The sequence below is a fragment of the Mytilus trossulus genome, unplaced genomic scaffold (genome assembly GCF_036588685.1).
Source record: "Mytilus trossulus isolate FHL-02 unplaced genomic scaffold, PNRI_Mtr1.1.1.hap1 h1tg000050l__unscaffolded, whole genome shotgun sequence".
In the NCBI taxonomy this organism is placed as follows: domain Eukaryota; kingdom Metazoa; phylum Mollusca; class Bivalvia; order Mytilida; family Mytilidae; genus Mytilus; species Mytilus trossulus.
The window spans coordinates 3,239,214-3,262,378 of record NW_026963292.1 but is presented as its reverse complement, the minus strand read 5'-3'; the positions used below and the strand labels follow the sequence as shown (position 1 = coordinate 3,262,378).

The 23,165-nt window shown below is 32.8% G+C and overlaps 2 protein-coding genes across 2 annotated transcripts; both read right to left on the bottom strand.

Moving 5' to 3' along the window:
* Positions 1-5,021: 5,021 nt before the first annotated feature.
* LOC134699248 (B-cell CLL/lymphoma 7 protein family member A-like) lies at positions 5,022-12,924 on the bottom strand. Its single transcript, XM_063560859.1, has 6 exons — positions 12,731-12,924; positions 9,232-9,313; positions 8,476-8,581; positions 7,807-7,995; positions 6,442-6,480; positions 5,022-5,721 (listed from the first exon to the last, which is right to left on the bottom strand). The coding sequence occupies exons 1-6, from the start codon at positions 12,820-12,822 to the stop codon at positions 5,657-5,659; spliced, it is 573 nt and encodes a 190-aa protein (XP_063416929.1). The 5' UTR covers positions 12,823-12,924; the 3' UTR covers positions 5,022-5,656.
* A 2,799-nt stretch (positions 12,925-15,723) lies between these two features.
* LOC134699353 (uncharacterized) lies at positions 15,724-21,436 on the bottom strand. Its single transcript, XM_063560961.1, has 3 exons — positions 21,326-21,436; positions 18,348-18,400; positions 15,724-17,680 (listed from the first exon to the last, which is right to left on the bottom strand). The coding sequence occupies exon 3, from the start codon at positions 17,665-17,667 to the stop codon at positions 15,724-15,726; it is 1,944 nt and encodes a 647-aa protein (XP_063417031.1). The 5' UTR covers positions 17,668-17,680; positions 18,348-18,400; positions 21,326-21,436.
* Between the last annotated feature and the right edge of the window lie 1,729 nt (positions 21,437-23,165).

The window sequence follows — 23,165 nt, the reverse complement described above, 5'->3', positions numbered from 1 at the left end:
TCTTTAATCCAGCTGAGAATACTGTCACGTATTCCATAGTGATATATGCACAAGTCTTCTATGAAATTCCCTTGTCGAATGCTTTGAAAAAGTCCCCAAGAATGACATCTGTTTGTCCGGTGTTATCGAATATTTTATCGGAATCCTAGACAGTGATATGATTTGCAGAATCGGTGTTCATGGGAGCCATGTTGTGCTTCTATTATAATGATTTTCTGGACGGTTCGTAGCAAATATAAATGGAAATGTGGAATGTGTCAAAGAGACAACAACCCGACCAAAGTGCAGAAAACAGCAGTAATCCACCAATGGGTCTTCAATCAGAGAGAAAATCCGGGATCTAGTCATTATTGATAGTCGTTTTGGATTGTGTTGATCGGTATTGAGTTCAAATTGATTATAGCATTTGGAACACAGGCTAGACTCTTTTGTGTTATGAAATATACAATAACTTATCGCTACTTTTTTAATAAACTCTGAGGGTGTTATGGGCTTGATTTGTGCATCTTTCGTGTAAAAAGGTAAGCGTTTGATGTGTTCTTCTTTCTCTGAGTGGCATTATGTCAACTTGTTTCAGTATGCGGTCATTAATACAAGGTCGTTGTTGGTGTAGATTCACCTAATTAATCTTATTAAGGGGCATGCTATGTTTGTACTGGTTTGTTTTAGCTACCACTCATTATATACAATTTGCAGGATCCGTGGGTGAGCATTTGGATCTTTTCTTTAATCTCTTGCAGGTTTCTTATGATGTTATACGCTTATATATTTGAGTGGCTGTAAAATAACCAGTTTGGTGTCTTGCAGGTTAAATCAACCTTCACGTATTATTGATTATCTTCATTTTTCACTTGGCCTGTTGGAATCAGTCATGTATCTGGTCTCTCTATATCTTCCTTAATATTTCGACTCGTTGATGATGATTTCTCTGAAGCACACGTATTCATATATATGCAAATGGTTAAATATCAGATGAAGTATCGGCAGAGTTTCGCTGTAATTATCATGATTGTGTTATCTGAAAATTGTTATTGTCGCATTTCAGTTCATTTTTACATTCACGCAGACGCATCACAATATTGTTCATGCAAAAAAAAGTACAAATAGAATCAGTAACTGCCTACTGATCTGGATGATAAGAGTTAACTTGTTGGTTTTAATGAAGTATAAGTAGCCCAATTTTTTTTTAGGAGGGGATGATAAATAGATTATTATTTTCTGTTTTACAATAGTATAGTCCTCTGATTATTCAAATAATCCTTAATTGGTACTGAGACTACTAAAGTCTCGGATTGGAATCTTCTCAATTTATTTAAAAAAAAAAAGGTAACACCGAAGCATATTGTAGCAACGTTACTGATATTATTAAATTTCACTTTAATAGAACATAAACCCACAACAATTGAGACTAAATTGAAAATAAATCTACAATAATTCAGACTTTCAAAAAAGTTTTCCAGATCAGAAAATTTCACATAATCAGCAACCATAAAAACTATATACATGAAGGCAATCGCAGTATACCGCTGCTCGAAAGTCATAAATCGATTGAGAGAAAACAAATGTGGTTACAAACTGAAACTAAGGTAAACACATCAACTATAAAAAGAAAATAAACAACAGACATACTGAAGTACCAAAAAAACGACAATGCAACACACAAAAAAACGAACTATAGGATAACAACTGCCATTTTCCTGACTTGGTAAAGGATATTATGATTAACAAAAATCGTGGGTTGAACCTGGTTTTGTGGCTAGCTAAACCTCCCGCTTGTATGGCATTGTTGAATAAAAACCTTAAATGACACTACCACACGACAGCACAAATAAATGCAAGAACATAACGGACAGAGAAATACACAAACAAACCCTACAACAGGACATTTCGACATGCCAACCGTTATCAAAGGTATATGAAGGTCAAAGTGACTCGTGACTGAAGGACTGAAGAGGATCTATTTAGCTGTTTATTAACGAGTATACTATGCTGTTGCGAATTGACCCCCACCCTGAGTTAGTTGATAGTGACTTCTAAAAATAAATTGACAGATGACCACGTCAAGACAAAATAACATTTCTTTATACATGTTACACATAATTTACTAGCAGTGTGAGGTAGGTAACATTGTACTTTTAATGTTACTGGATTAACTTCCTTACATTGCTTTAAAATTGTCTAAATTGTCCATGAATCAGGAAACCCTTGTTTTCCCCTATTTTTACCTTCAATCTCTAATTGATTTGAGCCATAACCCCAAAAGTCCATTCTAACCATCCCATGGAAACTTGTGGTATAATTAAACACAAGTTATTCTCCGGAAACTTAATTCTATAAAGCTTCTTTGACCCCTGACACCTAAACTGTTGGGACCATATCCCCTTTTCAGCATATATCCCAACCTTCTTTATGTGGTTATAAAACTTGTGTATAAATATTCTTTGGACGACGACGACGATGTGATACTTTTATATACAGCCATTTTTTTGCAGTCATATAGAAATTGAAATGAACCGAATTTTAAGTACAATAACAAATTATTTAAAAAAATATCCTACAGAAGGATTTGAAAAAGCAATTTTATTTTTAGCATCTGTTTGTGGACACTTTACACATAATCGCATGTTAGACTAAATTTTAGAAGTGTTAAAAGGGGCTCAGCACATTCCTTCACTGTGGTCGTATTTTTTTTGTAATCTTGCCTTTTATTTTCGATCATGTGCTTTGCCTATATATTCCTTTGTATTTTTGTTTGTTAACAATTTTGTGTTTTTTTTATTGAGATTAAGATTACAATGCAATGTTGTCTGCACCCCTATTTTTGACATATTTACCTACGTTTCGTTAACCATTTGTTGTCAATACCATGCAATTTTATGCAACTTTCATACAAGTGTGAGGTTTTGTTAGCTGTAAATTCCACCATTTTCTTCACGAGAAAATGACTGTACCAAGTAAGGAATATGACAGTTTTTATCCATTCGTTTGATGTCAGCTTTTGATTTCGCCACTTGATTATGGATTTTACGTTTTAAACTTTCCTCAGAGTTTGGTTTTTTATTTTACTCTTTAATACTTTCATGTTCAACTTAAACAAAAGCCATAGTTTTGGCCTAGTTGTTCCAGTGGCCAAAGGCATTGGAGATAGTTAAGTCGGTGTTACAATATTGTTTTAGATGCAGGGATTACAAATCTACTGAGGGAAGAACAAAAATCTACAAATTTATATTTTTAAAGAAAAAGTGTTTTTTTGTGACAGTAGTTTTTTGTTCTCCTATTTATTTGTATTGCAGTCCTGTAATATTATGTTGTCATTTCAATGTTAAATTTAACATTGCCATTAAAGTGCGAGGTTTGGCATGCCACAAAACCAGGTTCAACCCACCATTTTTTCCTTAAAAAATGTCCTGTACCAAAGTCAGGAAGCTGGCCACTGTTATATTATTGTTCGTTTCTGTGTGTGTTACATATTAACTTTGCGTCGTTTGTTTTCTCTTATTTTTTAGTGTAAATTAACATTGGGATAAGACGTGTCACGGTACTTGTCTATCCCAACTTCATGTATTTGGTTTTGATGTTATGTTTGTTATTCTCGTGGGATTTTGTCTGATGCTTGGTCCGTTTCTGTGTGTGTAACATTTCAGTGTTGTGTCGTTCTCCTCTTATATTTAATGTGTTTCCCTCGGTTTTAGTTTGTTACCCCGATTTTGTTTTTTGTCCATGGATTTGTGAGTTTTGAACAGCGGTATACTACTGTTGCCTTTATCTTAATGAAAAGGATAATTTTTCATGATTTTTAACATTGTACTAAAATCTAAAATGATTTTGTTTAACTGTATGTGTGCCTGGCCCTAATCAGGAACCTGTTATTCAGTGGTTATTGTTGGTGGTAGTTTGTCATATTTGTTGTTGCTTTATTACATTAGCATAAATCAGGCTGTTGCTTTTCTCATATTAAATTTTGTCATGCCATGGTATTTTACTATAGATGATCAATTTTACTCATGATTGAAATCCATATGTGCATATAGTTACAAATACATCATTTTGTCTCTGACTAATAGTTCTCTCATTGGCAACCATACCATATCTCTTTATTTTCATATTTTCCACCTAAAAATCTAAATGTTTACGTTGAAAAAAGGCCGTTATTGTAGAACAGTAGATGTCACAACCATCAAAATCAAATATGACCAGTATCTTAAAGTTCATGAACGAATATGTGCAAATGTCACTATATATTTAACATTGGTTCTTGAAGTATCATCTGGAAACCCAAGTTTTGAGGTTATTATAAGTAACAAGTATTGACCAGTAAATTTTAAAACCATTAAAATCAAACTTGACATGTATTTCAAGGTCTATGACATTGTTGCCAATTTTCAAAAGTTTGGGTCAAGCAGTACTGTAATTGTCATCTGGAAACAAAAAGAAATCGAATTTTTATGGCAACTTCGATTTTATGATACTGTGGATTCATTTATTTTCGTGGGTACTAAATTTTGTGTTTTGAGGAAAATTTGCATATTCATGGATTTTTAATTTCAGGGGTTTTGGCCAAGTCTGCATACAAAACCTTAGTAAATTTGTAATTCGTTGAACATTTATATTCGTGTTTCTTCTGAACCATTAAAATCCATGAAAATTGGTATCCAACAAATATTAATGAATCCACAGTAAACAACGATGAAAATGTAACTTGACTTGTATTAAGTAGATCCATTACATTTTTTCCCCAATTTTACAAAAATTGTTTCAAAAACTTTCATCAGGAAACCAAAAAAAATCTAAATTTCCGGTAAACTTACAGGGATATAGTTTCTTGGAATAGTAAATTCAAAAATAACAAAATCAAACTTGATCTGTATTTTACGCTGCATTGTGTTCAGATTTCAAAAGATTAGATCAAGAGACTGTTTTAATTTTTATCATTTGGCTATGGAAAACCAAACAACACATATTATGACATCATTTTGTCCATCATTCCTTGCATAAATACACAAAATTAGAAGAAACTGCCATATCTTTACTAACTTTTACTAATACAACATCATATCTACAAATTGCTTCATGTAACAACTAATACAATAATAATATGTAAATGTTGAACACAGTTTTACAAGCCATAATTCATATATACATCTTACTATTACAATTGATCTCTGACATGACAATTGATACTCAGATCTCATCAACTTTTACTCATCATCAAATATAGTTGATCCATTGACTCATTATAAAATATCATGGGTACCAATTATCTTAAATTTAATAAAATTTGAAATTTCATAGACGCTTGAGTTCTTGGTTTTGCCCAATTTTTCATAAAGCTTATAGAAACATATGTATTTCCTAGAAAAATTGAATTCATGGTTAACCTGTAACCACGATACCTATGAAAATTGGACACCACAAAAAAATAATAAATTCATATTATTCTACAAAATTCATATCAATATATTTAAGAGTTTATGATTTATTTTGTACTACATGATTTGACAGTATCATGATTATAGATGTGAACTTTTTATGAATATGTTCCCTTTAAAATTGTTTCTCATGAATAATGTGGGGAAAAAAACATCTTTAAAAAATATCCCCATTATCATTATTAATTAATTAGATGACACAATGATAAAACAATAGCCTAATGTCATCATGATGATTCTACTTTTGGCCTCTTGACCGGTGATTCTTCTGATTCTTTACTTGTAGTGGAATCTGAAAGAGTGAAAACGTACATGTATAAGACAAATAAACTTGAGAAAAACATCTCTAAAACATACACAATACTTAAATTGGAACAACTTGGCAATTTCTATTGTGATTTTATTTCTTATCTAATAAGAAAATGAATATATTTTTTTGTTCTTCCATGACAACTTGTAAGACATTTATAATGTTTATAAAAGGTGAGAATGCCACTTTTATTTGACAAAGCAAAATGGTTGAAAAAATCAAACCATTGAGTGATACATGTAGACTTTTTTCCAGAATGATTTTATTTAATTACTAGTAGACCAACAGACAGTTTATTTTAAATTCCAGCTGTGTTTAAAATACAACTGGGTGAACTGACGCTGGAATTTTCCCTTAAACATCACCCATTCCCTTGTTATGTTTTATTGTAATTGTAGCCTGCTTTTGTTAAGAAATTAAAATCAGAACACCAAATTAAACTACTTTAATATTTATTAAATATCAATGAAAATACAAGAATTTCTCAATCGACTAAACTGAAACTCACAAAAATGAATGATTCCCAAGTTTTGAAGATTTTTTGTAAGAAAAAAGATATATTTTTTCAATTGATAACAGGCAAAATTATCTACTTACTACAAATATTGCCTTTGTCAAATTTTGAATTAGGTATGTGTGTTTTCAAATTTTAGTTTTGATATGAATTTAACTGTACAATACATGTACATGTATAGATCTTACCATTTGTATCTTTCTTTTCTTCACGCATCATACTCATGGCTACAAAAACAAATAATATTTATATAGCTTGAAATGTCTAGTAATAATAATTTCTTTTAGGGTATTTCTGGTTTCAGCTGTTTCATATCTTTTCATGTGGGGGCTAAAAGTTATATTCTAACATCACGTCCTTCAAACGCTTTGAGTACACACCCGTGGTAAAATATGAATATATTGCCAGAGCTGTTCTGATTGTACTCCCACGTCATATGCTTTTTTATGAATGAGATACCCAACGTCATAGAACAATGACGTTAGAATGTAAGCATTTTACGGGAAAATACACGCTTGTGAATCCAAAAATCATCACAAGGAAACATACACAAATGATGCTAAAATGTGGCAAAAGCCCTTTATTGTACATCATATAAGACATATAAATAAATTATCATTCAAATTCATCCAAAACTGTCTTATTACATTATTTTAAATAGTTTAAGCATGTCACTAATGCAGTTTGCTCCGTTCTTTTACGCTAGTTTATTAGTGCGTTTATTTATGGGAACGGCAAAAATTTGCCTACACCTAAAGCGCTTCGATCCAAAAGAATTGCCGTATGTCTCCTATCAGAATCAAAATAATTCATGGGGGCTTGAATATATCTAGATTTTACCACGGGTTGGCCCTTTATGACAAATATTTTACCCCTGAGCGATAGTCATAAAGGGCCAACCCGTGGTAAAATCAAGCCCCCATGAATTATTTCTTAATTCTTTATCAGTGTTGAACATGAACTACAATTGCTCACATCCATGTCATTTGGACTAGTGGGTAGCAGTCTCATTGGCAATCAAACCTAATCTCTTGAATATCTTATAAGTGTTTCCTGAAAATTCAATGTTTTGAAACAAGTCACTCCAATGGACAGGTAGGGGTAACATAATACATGTACAACTGACCTATATACAGATTGTTCTTATCTTGCTTTGATGTTGTTACACAACTGTCCAAGGGGAATGAAAGGAGGGGAGTTGAGAACACACAATCAAGTTAAACCATGTTAAACCTTGCTAATGTTGCCACATTCTTAATTAACAAATGTACCTGTCTCAAGTTAGAAGCATGTAGTGCAGTGGTTGTCTTTTGTTCATAAGTTCATGTAGCATACCTGCCAACTTTTCAAAATGCCCATGGGGGTTTTACTTGCAAGAGGGCTGTTAAAGTCCTTAAAACAGAAGGTTGTTCTCATTGTTTAAGGCTGAATAGCAGTTTTTAATTATTTTCCAATAATTAATTTTAACTCTGGTGGATAGTTGTCTCATTGGCAATCTTTCCACATCTCCTTATTTTTAGGTAGTTTAGTATGTAATCAAAGTAGACAATTACCTAGTCTGACATCAGTTGTTCTATTCTGATCTGATTCATTGCTATCTTCTCCAACTTGAGAAAACGCCATGTTAGAATTCTCAGCATAAGATTGGTTTGAATCTTCATTTATAAACCCAGAACATTCACTATCAGCTGTGGACATAGTTGACTGCTGAGTGTTGTCATCTGTATAAACACTTGAGGGACCTGCAATTTAAAAAATCTAATAAGACATTCTTCTTTTGCTTAGGAAACAAAGCCATATTTTCATGTTTATTATTGAAGTAAAGCAAGGGTTGCATTTACTTGATGTAACTATTTAAATTGCAACATCAGCAGCTGTATTTTTAACAATGCTGGAGTTCAAAATGGACAATCTGTAATACATTGTAATATTTATAGCTTGCTGTTGGGTGTAAGCCAAGGCTTCCTGTTGAAGTCTGTACTTTGACTACACCTGTTTACTTTTACAAATTATGACTTGGACGAAGAGTTGTCTCATTGGCACTCATACTACATCATCTTATTCTACATACAATAAATATCCCCCCCCCCCTTATGAACCATGAACATGCAGTGAAGGTCAGATGAACCTGCTAAGATAGACATAAGTACCTTACATTATATTTGTGTTCATGAATATCTAATTACATAGACTTTTTATAAAGCTGTTGACATTTATCCTACCTTGACTAGAAAAGCTCCTATCATTAGATGGTGTATTTTCTTTGTTTTCTGTCTTCTTTGCAACAGTTTTACCTCTTGCCTTTATTGTTCTTTTAAGACCTCCACCCTGTTAAAACAATTATATGTATATGTAGGTACTAGTACAATACATTGACACAATATAGATATTTTAGATGAACAGTAACCCAGGATATGATACATGTATGATATGAGAATGATTTAACTGGCTATCCATTGTACAATATTTATCTATTCCTCATCATTGCTCACCAGCCCAGTAGTCAGAAGTTTTGTGTAAACATGAATTTTCATTGAGATAAATTAACTGTTCAAATAAAAACACTTTGATTTTTTCAAAATATTCACCAGTTTCTACCCCCAAATTTTTTTTTCTTAGCTTGCACACAAATTGTCTAAACGCATGGAGCAGTAGCAAATGTACTGAATTTATCTTTTGTTTAATTTCTTGACTGATCTTGGTACAAGTAAAGATTTCAGCTTAATTCAGTCATCTCTTAACTTGTTTAATTTTACCACATGTATTTGTCTGTCCCACTAAAAACATCCTTTCATCTTAAATAAATTTGTCACATGACTCTTAACAAGCAAAAATAAATCAATCACTGTAACATGTAAAGATTATTATTTTAGTTATCTTCAAGTGTAAGGTTGCTGCCCCATCAACACAAAACCAGATCTTCTCTATATATACATGGGACTGCATTTAAAATGTAATACAATAGTTTGAGTACATACCTGACTGGGTTCAGAGGCTGTGACTGGTACCCATTTAAAAATTTTCATGGTTGTTTCTCCAATAGTCACCCATCGTTTCTCCCTAGAAATTATAAATTACAAATAAATCATAAACACACATGATTGACTTTTAAAAGCATATTTGTTCCTATAAACATGATAAATGTAATCATGGTAATAGGGGTAAAATTTACGCTTTCCAAGCTAAGTTTTTAAACAAGTGGTTACTTTTCTAAAACATAAAATGCATTTGAATGTAATTTATCTAAGGCATGTTACATGTACACATTTAAACTTTTCCAGATTCATAGATTCAATAATTTTATTGGTGTAAAATCCAAATATTGAATAATAACCAAGACAAATACCATTAAAGTACATTTGTAACATGACAATATTTGCAAACATACAATGTGTGTGGAATGCGTAATTTTTCCTTTTGTTATCAATGTCAGCTGTGCCATTTGTGCATCCATAGTCATGGTAGTTATCATGTTTATACATGTAATCGTAAGAATACAGATCAGGCACGTAGCTCCCTATACGCCAACACGCAGTTGCGTGCACATCGATTCGGCATGCAAAAAAAAATAATGGCAAAATATAAACTTATAAATTGAATGTTAAAGGAAACATCTATGTTGTCACTTTTTTAATTGATGGACTATCATTGAATAACGGCATATGGTTTCAAAATAAAAGTTTTATTGGAATTGATGGCAAAATCGGACAGTAACTTGTATTTTTTACAAGATTTGAATTTGTAATATTCAGTCTAAGACATGTAGTTTTGGAGCACATTTTACAGTGTACGCTTCAGCAGTTTGGAATGAAATATACCAATCGGCATGAGAATTATCAGGTCCCTTCGATATAATAGAAAATATGCCGAGGCGTGTGGCCGACAGACTACCGGAGCCAATCACCCTGCAAACACGCCAAAACAGTATTGGAAAGTCTCATTATGTTTTGAGTTCATATACCATATGATAAGGGAATTGGAGAGTGAAGTCGCGTCTAGTATTATCGGAAATCGCTTCTTTGTGCTGTATCTGCTTCATCGTGTTGTAGGAAATATAGCAGACGAACAAATCTCAACATTGTCTGAGACATACGAAACTGATCTGGCATGTAATTTTGACGAATTTAATTGGGAGATCGCAATATGCCGAATATATGCTGGTTTATAACATCTTGCGAGTGCTACCATAGAGATATATCAGTGTACTATGTATGTTGAAAACAAATGTACGATCCGTGAACAATGAACAACGACATGCAGTTACTGCATATTCATTCAGTGTGAATATTGACAAGAGCAGTTTGTTTCTGCCTAGACCCGAAGAGAATATTTTTGACGATTTTGAGTAAATTCTGTATCAAAAATATGTTTTGTTTAAGTATTACTCTATTCAGAAGATTTATTAATAGCTTTACAATCATATTTTTTTTATAAGTCCTGACTACATATAGCGCCTCTTTTATAACCGTCCTATGACCGAAAACCGAAAAAAAAAAAAAATCTGCATAAAAGGGTCCCAAAATTTTTTCGCCTCGCTCCGCTCGCCGGTAGTTGCTTAACATCGTTTCTTTCTAGATACGCCCCTGCAGATTTCTTACATGGTTGGTCCATTTCTGATGAACCCTGTCTTGTACAAATATTTCAATGGTGGTTGAAAAAAGTTCTCAAAATAACGATGTTTGACCATGTTGACAAGTTAAAAGTGAATTATCCTGCATGGATGGTAGCAGTTAGATTGGAACCCTCAATCTGGGGGTCTTATGGCAGTACTCTAACTAATTGAGCCAAAGAAGGACTTTCCTAGCTCAACTAGTTAGATAGCTGCGAATAAACATAGTTTGATGATTTTGATATTTGCAGACCATGTCCGCAAATATCAAAATCAACAGGACCTTACATGTATATCATAATCATCAAGAGGACCTTTAAAAAGAGCTACGTTTTAGCAGCTACTAGTTAGACTACAAAAGAAGGCTTTTTATATCTTCAAGACTACAATTGTTGTGATTCTCGGTCTCTGATCCCTGTGATCAGAGCTAGGCAGAGTAAATGTAAAAACTGCATAATATCTCTTTAAATATTTGTTTGGCTAAAATCTGTAATATAATTACTCAATTGATGTATCTCGTTATGTATGTCAAATGGTTCAGTGGTCGCGTCGTGTAGCATAAATTACAAATAAAAAATATCCAGACACACTTGACACGCAGAGCTCCAGATAAGCTGCGTATTTGCGTGATCACCCAATACAAATAATAAAAAAAAACAATACAATTGCCCATTGCAGGGTTCAATAACCCAAATAATTCAAAGGAAAACCCAATTATATACCAAAACCATGAGTTCTCAACCCTTTTATTGGCTACCGTTTGCGTTATTTACCCTTATCTGTTTACAGTCGTCGCGTAAATCTATTTTTATAATATTTATAATTGGAATTTTCCTTTCGTTCTAAAAATAGATCCCTGCATCAAGCAGCTAAAATGGGTCCCTGTTGGCGTTTTCCCTTGCTCAATAGGTACACGTGCTTTTGAAAACATTTCGATCTTCTTGACGTTTATCCAATAAGCGTGTGTCATGTAGTCATATTTTTTTCGCATTGCTCGGGATTTATCATAAAATACATTAAATTAAAACGAAAGTGAATGTCATGTAAAAATATTGAACAGAAGCATGTTTTCTGCTTCTTATGAAAAGCTGAGGGAAAGTTATGATGATAACAAAACTCAGCCAGTATTTTAAGGAAGCGTCCATCGAACGCACGGGCGTGTGTGCGTACCTTAACGAGAACAAGAACATTGCTAATAAACACGGGGTTTCGTCAAAAACGAAATCACTTGTAAAAAGTGAAATGGCCAAATCAATTATGACATGATATAGCATCAGAAACCAAAATTTCTAATAGAAGACAACTAAACCCAGATTTATGTAAATTGAATAAAACAAAAACATTCAAGTATAATTAGAGTTTTTATACTATTTTTTTTTTTCATTTTACGGTTAGTTAACGAATACACACACGGGCTCTGTTCTCACAATTTATTATATAAAGGTATAAGACAAGTGCCTGTGAATACACATATCTGTTTGTGTGAGAAAATACAAATTTAAAATGGCTAAAGGTTTGAAAGGGGACACAAATTAATCCTACAATTGCTCCTCAGTGAATAAATGAAATAACCCTAACCCTTACCCTAAACCAAATAAAACAGCTAAACAAAGAAAGAAACATATTTAAGATGGAAAAAATCTGGGGTTGATATTATATTAATATTGTGATGATGAAAAAACCCAATACATTAAGGAGATTGGTGGTGAAAAACCCAATTTGGTATCAACTTGAGGGGTGAATTGGAATTGATAATGCAATTAAAAAACTTTATCACCCAATTATATAAGAAAATGGGGGGTAAAAACCCCAATTTGTGAATTCTTATCTGGAGCTCTGGACACGTCAATTTTTCTCCGTTTTCTTACCATTTTCTAACTTTGTCAATTGCATTTATAACACGTTTGATGTCTTCTTTGGCTCTGCTTCGAGTTTCGGCTCTAACTGAGCGGGATAACATGATATATTTTGTTGATTGAGTTTGTCAATTTTCTCTGTCTTTTGTTCTTTCCCCTTGTAGCCCGGATGATATGTGACCGGTTCATACCGGAGTGACTACGACATATTTCCGTATTAAAAAGAGTTATTACAAAATGTAGTACATGCAGTACTCAGGGGCGTGTCCAGGATATTTGAAAAGGGGGGGGGGGGGGGGGCGTAGAATAAAATATTTCGCCTCGCTTCGCTTCGCAGGCGAAAAAAATGTTGGACCTTTTTTTTGCTTATATAGCATGTATATTTTATAGTTAAAGTATCAGGGTGTGACATTTTTTTTATGCCGAGTTCTCTCCATTAATTGTCTATGGTATATTAAAATGATTGGATGGATCTTAACAGCAGTAGACCAATAACGAGGAATTCCAAACTCAAGGGTATAAGGAGTTACTTAACATTTCAATTCATAGGCCAGGATTTTATGAACGAGAGGCGTGATTACGGTTGAGGGTCCATGGGGAAGCTCAGAAGCTCCTGAATTTCAACAATTTAGCATCAAATTATGAAGTAATCCCTCTATTTTTGATTAAGTTCGGGTTTCGTTGAACGACACACATGATACCAGACAAATAAATACTGAAGAATAAAGTTCTTTAATTCGTTCTGAGTATTGCTTTAATGTTGAAATATACATATTTCTAGTATACATGTACCTTGACGCAAAACCTAAAATGAACACATAAAAATACTGACGGACTCTCATTTTCAATTACTAGAGTGGATTCATTAGAACCATTTTACGTGGATTTCTCATGGCGTAATCGTCAATAATTTTATCAAAATCAAGTTTAATGTCTCTGTGAACATATAAAAGAAGCAGAGCATTTAGGCGATCCTCCTTCATGGTGCTTCTCAAATCATTCTTGATCAACTTAAGGGACGAGTTAGCTCTTTCGGTGGAGCTTGACGTGACGCTCGTCAAAGAAAGTAAGAAGAGAACTTGCATGATGTTTGGAAATAAAGTCGAGCATGCCCTAACATCAGTTAAGGTTGATGTTATTGACTCTGGTTTGTCCGGTTGATTTTCCCAAAACGACTTCCAGAGTCTCATCTCTTGCCTGAATGTTTCATGCGAACTCACCCTATTTTTAAGCTAAAAAACATGCTTTTTGTATGTACCTATATGCATCACGATGTTTGATTTGTTTTATTTCTGTATATACTTTCAAAATTAATAGTTCGTTTTCGTATTTTACAAATGTTTCTAGATTGTCACCATCCTCTAATACATTCTAATCAACTTAAAAGAAAAACCTTTAAAAACATCACATAAACGGAGTCTTATGTATATATATATATACGTGTCTTAGTTTACCCGACTTGAAATAATATGACATATATATGTGACAAAAAAATAAGTCGAAATTATTGAAAATGTCTGCTTCATATAAAAATAAGCCCCATATCCTGAAGTATTGAGTTGAAACCTAAGTCCCCAATGCCCCTTGTTTGAAGGTATGGATGAGGTTTGCAGAATATATAATTACTAAAACGTGCAGAAAATATGGCTAAAAATACAATAAAAATTATAGTAAAAAATCGGCAAAATTACTAAGAAAAGAGAATAAGGTGTGTTAAAATGAAAGGGAAAAAAAAACGGATATCATATGGCATAGAAAATTAACGAATAAAAAATAAAGGTAGCTCTGATATATATTAACCAAATATGATTAAAATACAGATACTGTGTTTTTGCTTTGTCTGCAATGATCTGACCATGCAGACACGAGAATATATCTTGACATATTCAAATGTGTAAAAAAAAACTACCTTTTGTGAAGATTTAATGTCTATCAACTTTTAATCTATATTGTTTTTATTAAATGATTTGTATTAGTTGTTATTGTCTTTCGACTAGCTTTTAGTAACTGTCAGTACTCTCAGATCGGTTCTAAATGACTTCACCTAAACGGATATCGGCTAATTTACAGTTACCGTGATTAGCCGTGTATAGTAAGAAGTTGGTTTTTTGTGTGTGCCTCGTGTGAAGTTTTTGTCAAAAATATTTTAGTTTGTCCTTATGTTGTGCTGTAATACAACTGTCTTAGATCGGAACACAAATATGTTATACATCGCCACATTATGTATGTATGTTCCTATCTCATGTCAAGAACATTTTACTAATTGAATTTCTCTTATATCTGGCTATCATATTTTTTTGTACCTAAAACAGGCCGTTAGTATATTTCGTTGGAATTGTTTTATGTTTGTCATTTTACAATTTATGTGGTATTCAGTGTTATCATTGATTAAGACCTATGATGACCTAGAGATGTTTTTATCTACGTCATTTGGTCGCTGGTAGAATGATGCATCATACCCTGTCTTCTTTATGCATAGTCTATATAATGATGGTGGCCTTCGGTTGTTGTCTGCTCTCTGGTCGGATTGATGTCTCTTTGACACATTCCCAATCTCCATTTTCAATTTAATCTTCTTTTTTTTACGTCGTCTATTTATTTTTCTTTTCGTGACGTATTCAGTAGACTCCACCTAAACGAATATCGGCTAATATACAATTACCGTAATTAGCCGTACATAGTGCAAAGTTGTATATAATACGCACTCCTTTTCATCCCTACAAAAACGTTAAAAAACAAAAAGTAAAAAATTAATAATTAGACTGGCAAAAAAGAAAATAAAATTAAAAAAAAATAATCTTTAAGTATATATAATTATCTGGTATTGACTTCTCGTGATTTTTGCCGCGGTGAATATAATGTTTTGAAATAATTATCTATTTTGCTACTTCAAGAGTGACATAACTGCTCTTATCATACGGATACAGCCTCTTTGGTTTTTTAAATTAATAAACAACAACTATAGGAAATAAAAGCAACAAAATAATGTATATTTTTTTTAAATTTTATTTTATGCAGAAACAGTATAGTTTTAGTTGATCACGAATGTCTGGTATACAACTCGACTGATTTCCGTATTTGTTTATTCTACTTATATCCCCTAACAGTTTCATATCAGATTTGCCATTATATTGAACAGTAGCTTCAAATTTACCCTTACTTGGGAAAGTATCTAATGCTATAAGATACCGTCTGTCTTCTGAGGAGGTATAGACAAACGTTCGTAACGACCATTCTTCTACAGCTTTGTCGCGCACAAAGTTTGATTTCACGAGCGAAGCGCGATGTGTTGTGTTTAATGTCAATTTGGCACAACGGTGTAAATCATGTTCAAGAATATGGTTTATTTTATCGACAATATATAAAGAAACCTCCCTTACCACAGGATCTTTAATATTAATTAATTTTGATGAATAACATGGACAATAATGTTCGGGAATTCCTGCCTGATTGCAGCTTCGGCTTTCCGGAATTTCCCGAAAGAGACTTATACCTCTTGGGATACTTTTACGAATATCAACTGGTTTTTGAACCTGGAAATTTTTATTTAAGATATCCATTAACGTTTCGTGTACGTCAAATGGTGTTGTGAGTCTTTCTGTATTTTTCATTAAATTTGCATGTAAATGCGGAAAACGGTCCCGTATTTGTTTAGGTATATATATTGCTAAAGTTGGCATCATGCTGGTTACACGACCTATACCAGTGTTTTGAATTTCGCTATACCTCGGTCCATGATCTGCGTAAAGAACGATAACGCCGTTATCAAGTTTTTTACTTTCTTTCATCCACTTGAACAATTTCATTGTGTCTCTATCACCATGCTCATAGAAATTAAGAAAATCATGTCCAATCTCATTCAAGAATGAAACTGCGATCTTTTTCTTGTTCCCATAGGATTCGATAAATCTTTTATAATAGTCTATAACAAGCTGATGCTTCGGTGTGTTGCCAAAACATAAAAATGAAACATCTTTTAATCTGAAGTTATGATGTTCTAAAAATAGCAACAATCTTCTAACATTACGTATTGATTGCGTGCGGATTTTTTCTGCTGCCAGAAAAAATGGTCGAAAATAATGATGGGCTGGCGGAACAGTGAAGTTAGTAAATGTGGCAATACTTGGCCAATCTTCGCAATACATGTCAACATAACCTTTAGCGGAGAAATTCTTCCACACAAAAGGCATTGTATCTATATTTACTCCCGGCAACTCGCTGCCTCCTGTAGTCCCAGTATACAGGGCAACTAAATTCGGGTGCGAATTGTCACCTACTTTTGTGTAGCCGTTTAAAATATACGCACCAAGATTGTCTCTTAGATAGTTCATAGTCAGTGGCATCTTACGTTCAGCAAGTAAATGCGATAAAGAATCTAATCCAAACATATAAATACTTAATTCGTCCTGATTTTCGGTTCCTAAATTTTTTTGTTGTAAAATTGATTTATTATCTATATGAAAATGAAGGTTGTCATAAACTAATTTATCGTTCTGTTTACATTGTACATATATAATATCATGAGGTATGTAAACTGGTTTCTTGAATACCGTCTCTTCAGTAAATGTTACATTGAAGTCTCCGACACGAACTACTTTTTTGTAGACACACTTCAAATCATCATATCCCGACGCCTTAACTGCAGAACTATTGAATTGTAACATCCCATCTGAATCTATTAACATAAGAGCATCCCATGGTTCACACTTAACTGGATCCGGCTTCCAGAAGAAATTAGCAATGGATGAATCGTAAAAGTCGAACTGCGGAAGAACACAAGGACTCATTATATCTTGGTTTATGAACACATGAAAAACTGGCCAGTTGTAATAAACTGTTACAAATAGGAAAAACGGCGCAAAAACGATCATAAAAAATAATATCCTACATTTTCGGTTCATATGACAGGAACAAAATACATGTATGGTGCTTGCACAGGAAGGTGTCATCTTCTAAGCATATCTGAAATTTAAAGAGTACTAATTTTACAAAATGTCTTCATACATAGATATAGAAAACCTTGCAGCTGAGTAACTCTTGACAGCATGATACCTTTGAGAAAAATGACTGAAAAGATTTTACCTATTGCTGCCGTCGCCATATTGGGATCGTCGTAATTAAAGTTACGATTATCAGTTTTTCACCAGTGGTCTTTAGTACATGGTATCAATATTTTACGTTGTGAATGAATGAATTAATAAATACTTAATTCTCATTGAACATATGCATATTAAAAATATTGTGAAAAACATACTACATTTTTTGGCGAAACTTCATTACATATCGTAGCGATCTAATTGCAATGTCCCTATACAATACTTTGACATACAAAAGAGAAATGCGACATGTTTTCCCTCACTTGGTTTATACCAAAAGTCAATTTAATGTGACTTTTGGTATAATTTTACGTATCTGTTTATATAATTAATAAAAGGACAAAAATGTCAATTTAGCAGATTATTTTCTGGTTCTAACGGTGCCCGGGTGTCATTGTGCTCAACAAAAGGCCGACATTTTTGTGTAGATAGTATAAAGGTCATATTAAAAGTAATTTTGCAGTTTTACTAAATATTATTAATGTTAAGGGATCATATAATTATGACGGATTTTACAATCGATCCATACATACCACGTTATACATACAGGCGGATAATCTACACAAATACAGCTCTGTGATTCAAACTGAAAATAAACAAAAAAGGCTCATTATGATTTTAGTTTAAAAATAGTTATATTCAAATTTCCTCTATTATTAATCTACTTATGGAGTCCCGAAAAACAGACTAAGGACATATTAAGGTATTGATATGTTATTGGGAGATGCCACACAATAAAGTTTTTCTTTTGAATTCCAAACTGTCATATATTAATTACGAATTTTGTAGTTCTGATACTGTATATGAGATCGCTTTTTTCTGATATAAGACTTAATTCAGACAGAGAAGGTCAGCCCTTTCCTCCAAAATTGTAATTTCTCCCAATTCCAACGAATAAGGCCGACATAAAAAAAAACCATGGCAGTTAATTATTTGAAAGTTAAATCACAATTAACTAATAAAGCTAAAAGAATTTAAAAATAATAACAGGAAGCAAAAATGTGATGACGACGACCTTAAATTTACACACAAGGTATTAAGGTATCCAAAAGAAAATCGAATGTTCTGCTTCAACACCGGATTCTTTTACATGTACGTGCTGTGCTCGCTTACTAGGCATCTGTGAAGGGTCTTGGTTAGCGGGCATGTATAAATGCAGGCTTGTCTGTTTAATAATATAAACATTAGTGAAAGAGGGTATACGGATGTGAGATTCTCTAAATAAGGGGGCTAGTCCTAATGTATTAGACTTCCGCAAGTTAGTAACTACACATCGTTTGCATTCAACGTTTTTTATCGGATATTTTTTATTAGCAACGCTGAACCACTTCACTATGTTCATCCGATAAAAAAAACGTTAAATACAAACGATATAAACCTACAAAGTCTTATATTATAGGACTAAATAAGGAGTAATATTTCAGATCGCCCATAAAATATTTATTACAATTTTTTTATATTTTGCAATAAAAGGGGGAGAGGGTACCTATAAGCCCCCATCAAGAATCTGCAAGTGCTTTTGTGCATTATCTTCTTTGCTTTGCTAAAAGGTGATAACTGCATACATTTCTTTTCTATTTTAAAAACGTCTGGGCATCGTTTGGATTTTAATCTTTATTGCAAGATTACACCCGAGCACGCACATAAGGGACGAGCAATAAGATATATGCCCTTTTAAAATCATTACTTTGAGGTTTAATCTTTTCCATCAACGGGTTAAATTGAAAGTTTTATCAAAAGTTTTATATAGTAATTAATTTCTGTGCAAATATAGAGATTAAGTTTTGTGCAAATATAGAGATTAAGTTTTGTGCAAATATAGAGATTAAGTTTAGTTAACTAGTAGCATTAATTTAGCACTTAGTCTATATCGCTCTTGTGTCAATAACATCGACCAATCAAAAGATTTGTCCCCATGCAACTCAACTATACGGCTACAGAAAAAACCGACTGATAATCCAATAGTCATCATTGGTAGTCATCGATGACAAAATTTCGGGTGAGAAACAAACGCACTCTAAAGCTTTATTAATCTACGTTTACAGAAATGTTTCTGGTTTTCATATAAAAGCTGTATTGCTAGCACACTGTAACCCTCATTGACCTAGTCTTTTCATATTAGGTGTAGAGACTGAATTTTAACGATTAAGAGGGTCTGGATTTTCAGAATCATGATTTAAAATTTGCCCAATATTACAGAAAATACAACAAAAAATAAACAAATAATAGAGAAACATATAGGCCCCTAAAATAATGAAAGAAAATAATGGGGTGCTAAATAAAATATTAATAATAGAACACATGTGCAAAAAATGCAAATAAAAGAGAAATTGATTCTCCATCCCGACTCTCAAATAATTTAGATACAGTTATTCAAAACTGCAGATTTAAACTTTTAATGTAATTTTAACCCTGTGAAATAAAGAGAAAATAGCATTGCTACTGATGCGCGACTTTGTCGATATGAACTACCTGGAAGAGATTGAAGCATGACTGTCAATATTGTGTCTCTATTTTATATCTTATCGTCTCTTTGTATCATGAAATGGAGTGACAGAGGCCGGCAACCCCCGGAACATTATTGTGCGCCTATCCCAAATCCGGAACAACGTAACTGGACCCCTCCCCCGTTGCAATTTGGAACCCTATGAGCTTTCACCCTAAAATAACTCTTGATGAAAGTCCGGCGAACCCGAGACAGGCTTTAATGGTTTTAGATATTATATTTTCACATACTAGTCTAGTAAATGTTGTTGACGTTTATTTTTTTCATTCATAATACCTCAGAATGCTATATTTATAACAAACCAGTTGACTGATTCAGCGATGTTTGAAATTCACTTAGCAACATGGACATAATCGATCGTATATTTTATACCATAGCAGGATTTATTTCATTACTTTATGATGTATGCCCATCAAAATCAGCAGTCGATGAAATGAATTAGAAAGTGTGCATTGTTAATACTCGATATGCAATACAATTAATATCTTATTATATTCGTGAGTGGCGGATCCAGGGTTGGTTTTTTTTTTGGGGGGGGGGGGGGGGGGGGGGTCGGGGGTTGGAATCCCCTTCCCTTTTTTAGGACTATCAATGCATTTGAATTGGGACCTACAGTTGGACCCTTTTATCCTAGGTTGGGACCCCCTTTTAAAATGGCTAAAAATTCGCCCCTGAATAATTAACAGTTGAAATGAAATATTGATTAAATTTTGAAATTCATAAATTTATAAACGAAAATTATGATAATCGTGCACTAGCTAGTTTCTTTAAGTAACTTAGGAATGTAACTGTACAAGACAGGTTACGTTCAGTCAAGCGCGTGCATTGAAAAGTGGTAAATCTTGATATAGGTTAATTGAAAAGTTCCGTCGCAATTGATATGTTAACCATTGTCAGACATTCATCCTTTAATCTAATTTTTAGTAAAAACAAATAAATACAACAATGATGTTTTTAATAACAAGTGATTGACCTAACTTACCTTTGAATTAACGTTTTCCTCACCTTTATAGTGTTTACATCCGTGAATACCTGTGATCGAATATTTATGTGTGTACTGAAACCCGACACTTTTAGAAACAGATCGCATCCGTCTCAAATTTTTAGTATGAATGAAAACAGTGTCGATTAGATTAACGATTCATTAACGATTTCATTTGATACGCATGATTAATTAAATGTTGAAATTGATTTACATCGAAGAAGCGGTATAACATATATAGCTGCATGCCCTAGCTTATTGTATTGGAAGTTATCATTTATCATTTTATTCATGTATGAGCATGCATGAAAGCCTTACAAAAAACATTAAATCGACCAAGCAGAATATTTGAATTCTCTCCACTTTTATAAATATGTTATAACATGGACGAGTGCATGCTAGTTTTAACATTACAAATCAATTATAATTTATAGTTTCTTATTTTCGCTATATTTTCGCGTAATTTTCCTTTGGACTTCTTCTCTGATATTTGTTTGTCATATTTAGAAATGTGGTTATATTTAGTATTTATTAAGATTTAAAATCATTTGTACGCAATAACTCCTTGATTTGATCTTTTGATAAAATCAAAGATTAAGTGTATAAGTAGATAATAAAAGAATATACAGCAACATACAAACAATTTTTTTATATATAAAAAACTTACACGACATCTGTGGCCATAAAAGGTCATGTACAAAACATTTTGTTTTTGAATAATATATGTGTCGTTTAATTTCGGGTTACAAATACAATCATTATTTAAGTAGCTGGTGTTTCTAAATATAAGTGAATATAAGATGACAGATCTTTCTTAAACTTTAGTTATAAAAGAATCAGGGTCAATACAAACACTTTCAAAGGAGTAGATTTAGTAAGAACCCTTTTTGGCCACAAAATATAGCAGTTTTATTTATAAAATTGTGAAAATGTAATCTTTTAGCTATTTATTTGTAGGCAGAATGCTTCTGCTATACAAATATGGGCTGTTTTTTTACAATACAATGCACATATATCGGGTACTACTATCATTAAGTCGTGCTAAATTACTGAAATTTTCACAATTTTAGCATTTTAGTTAAATATCAGACGGTTTCCGTCTTAAATGAAAGTGACCGCATTCGCGTTCATTCTTTGATATTGAAATGTAAGTTGTATTTGATGATAATCCATAACATATATAAAGGTTGAGGATAAACACGGATGCGGCCACTTTCATTTTTGAAAAAAAACATCTGAAAAGTGACGATTTTTTGCGTATTTGATAGATTTTTCATATTTAAGCTTGAATCGGAGCGTTTTTAATGACTTAACCAGTTAAAATCTTCCACATACACAAATTGAATCAATTGAAATAGACACTAAAGTGTTTAAAAAGTGTCCAAAACATTTCGTTAGATGAACCTGAAATTTGAGGCCAAAATCGGCCCTTACTACTCCTTTCAAAACTAGTCCTAGTCTCGGCCTCTTTTTTCGTTGAAAACCTAATTAACGAGTCCACAGTTTTATCGGGAGGGAATATACTAAGTTTCTCAGTGAACAATATTAGAATTGGTTAAAATTCAACGAGTTAATTGCTTTTCATAATATACCAAAATGAACTAAAGCCTGTTTGAAGATTGTTAGCAATTTAATTGGACCTATTTTTACTGAATTTATTTCAAACCAGGATCAGGATTCACTGGAACAGGTGTTAATCTGGTACGGAAAATTGCCCAGAAGCCCAATTACACGACCGATACCATACATGTATGTTAAAACGATCACGTATTTGTGGGTAAGAATTACGTTTTACCATATCTATTATAAAATTTCATAAATATTTTAATTCCAGCATAAAAAACAGTGGCTATAAATAAACTC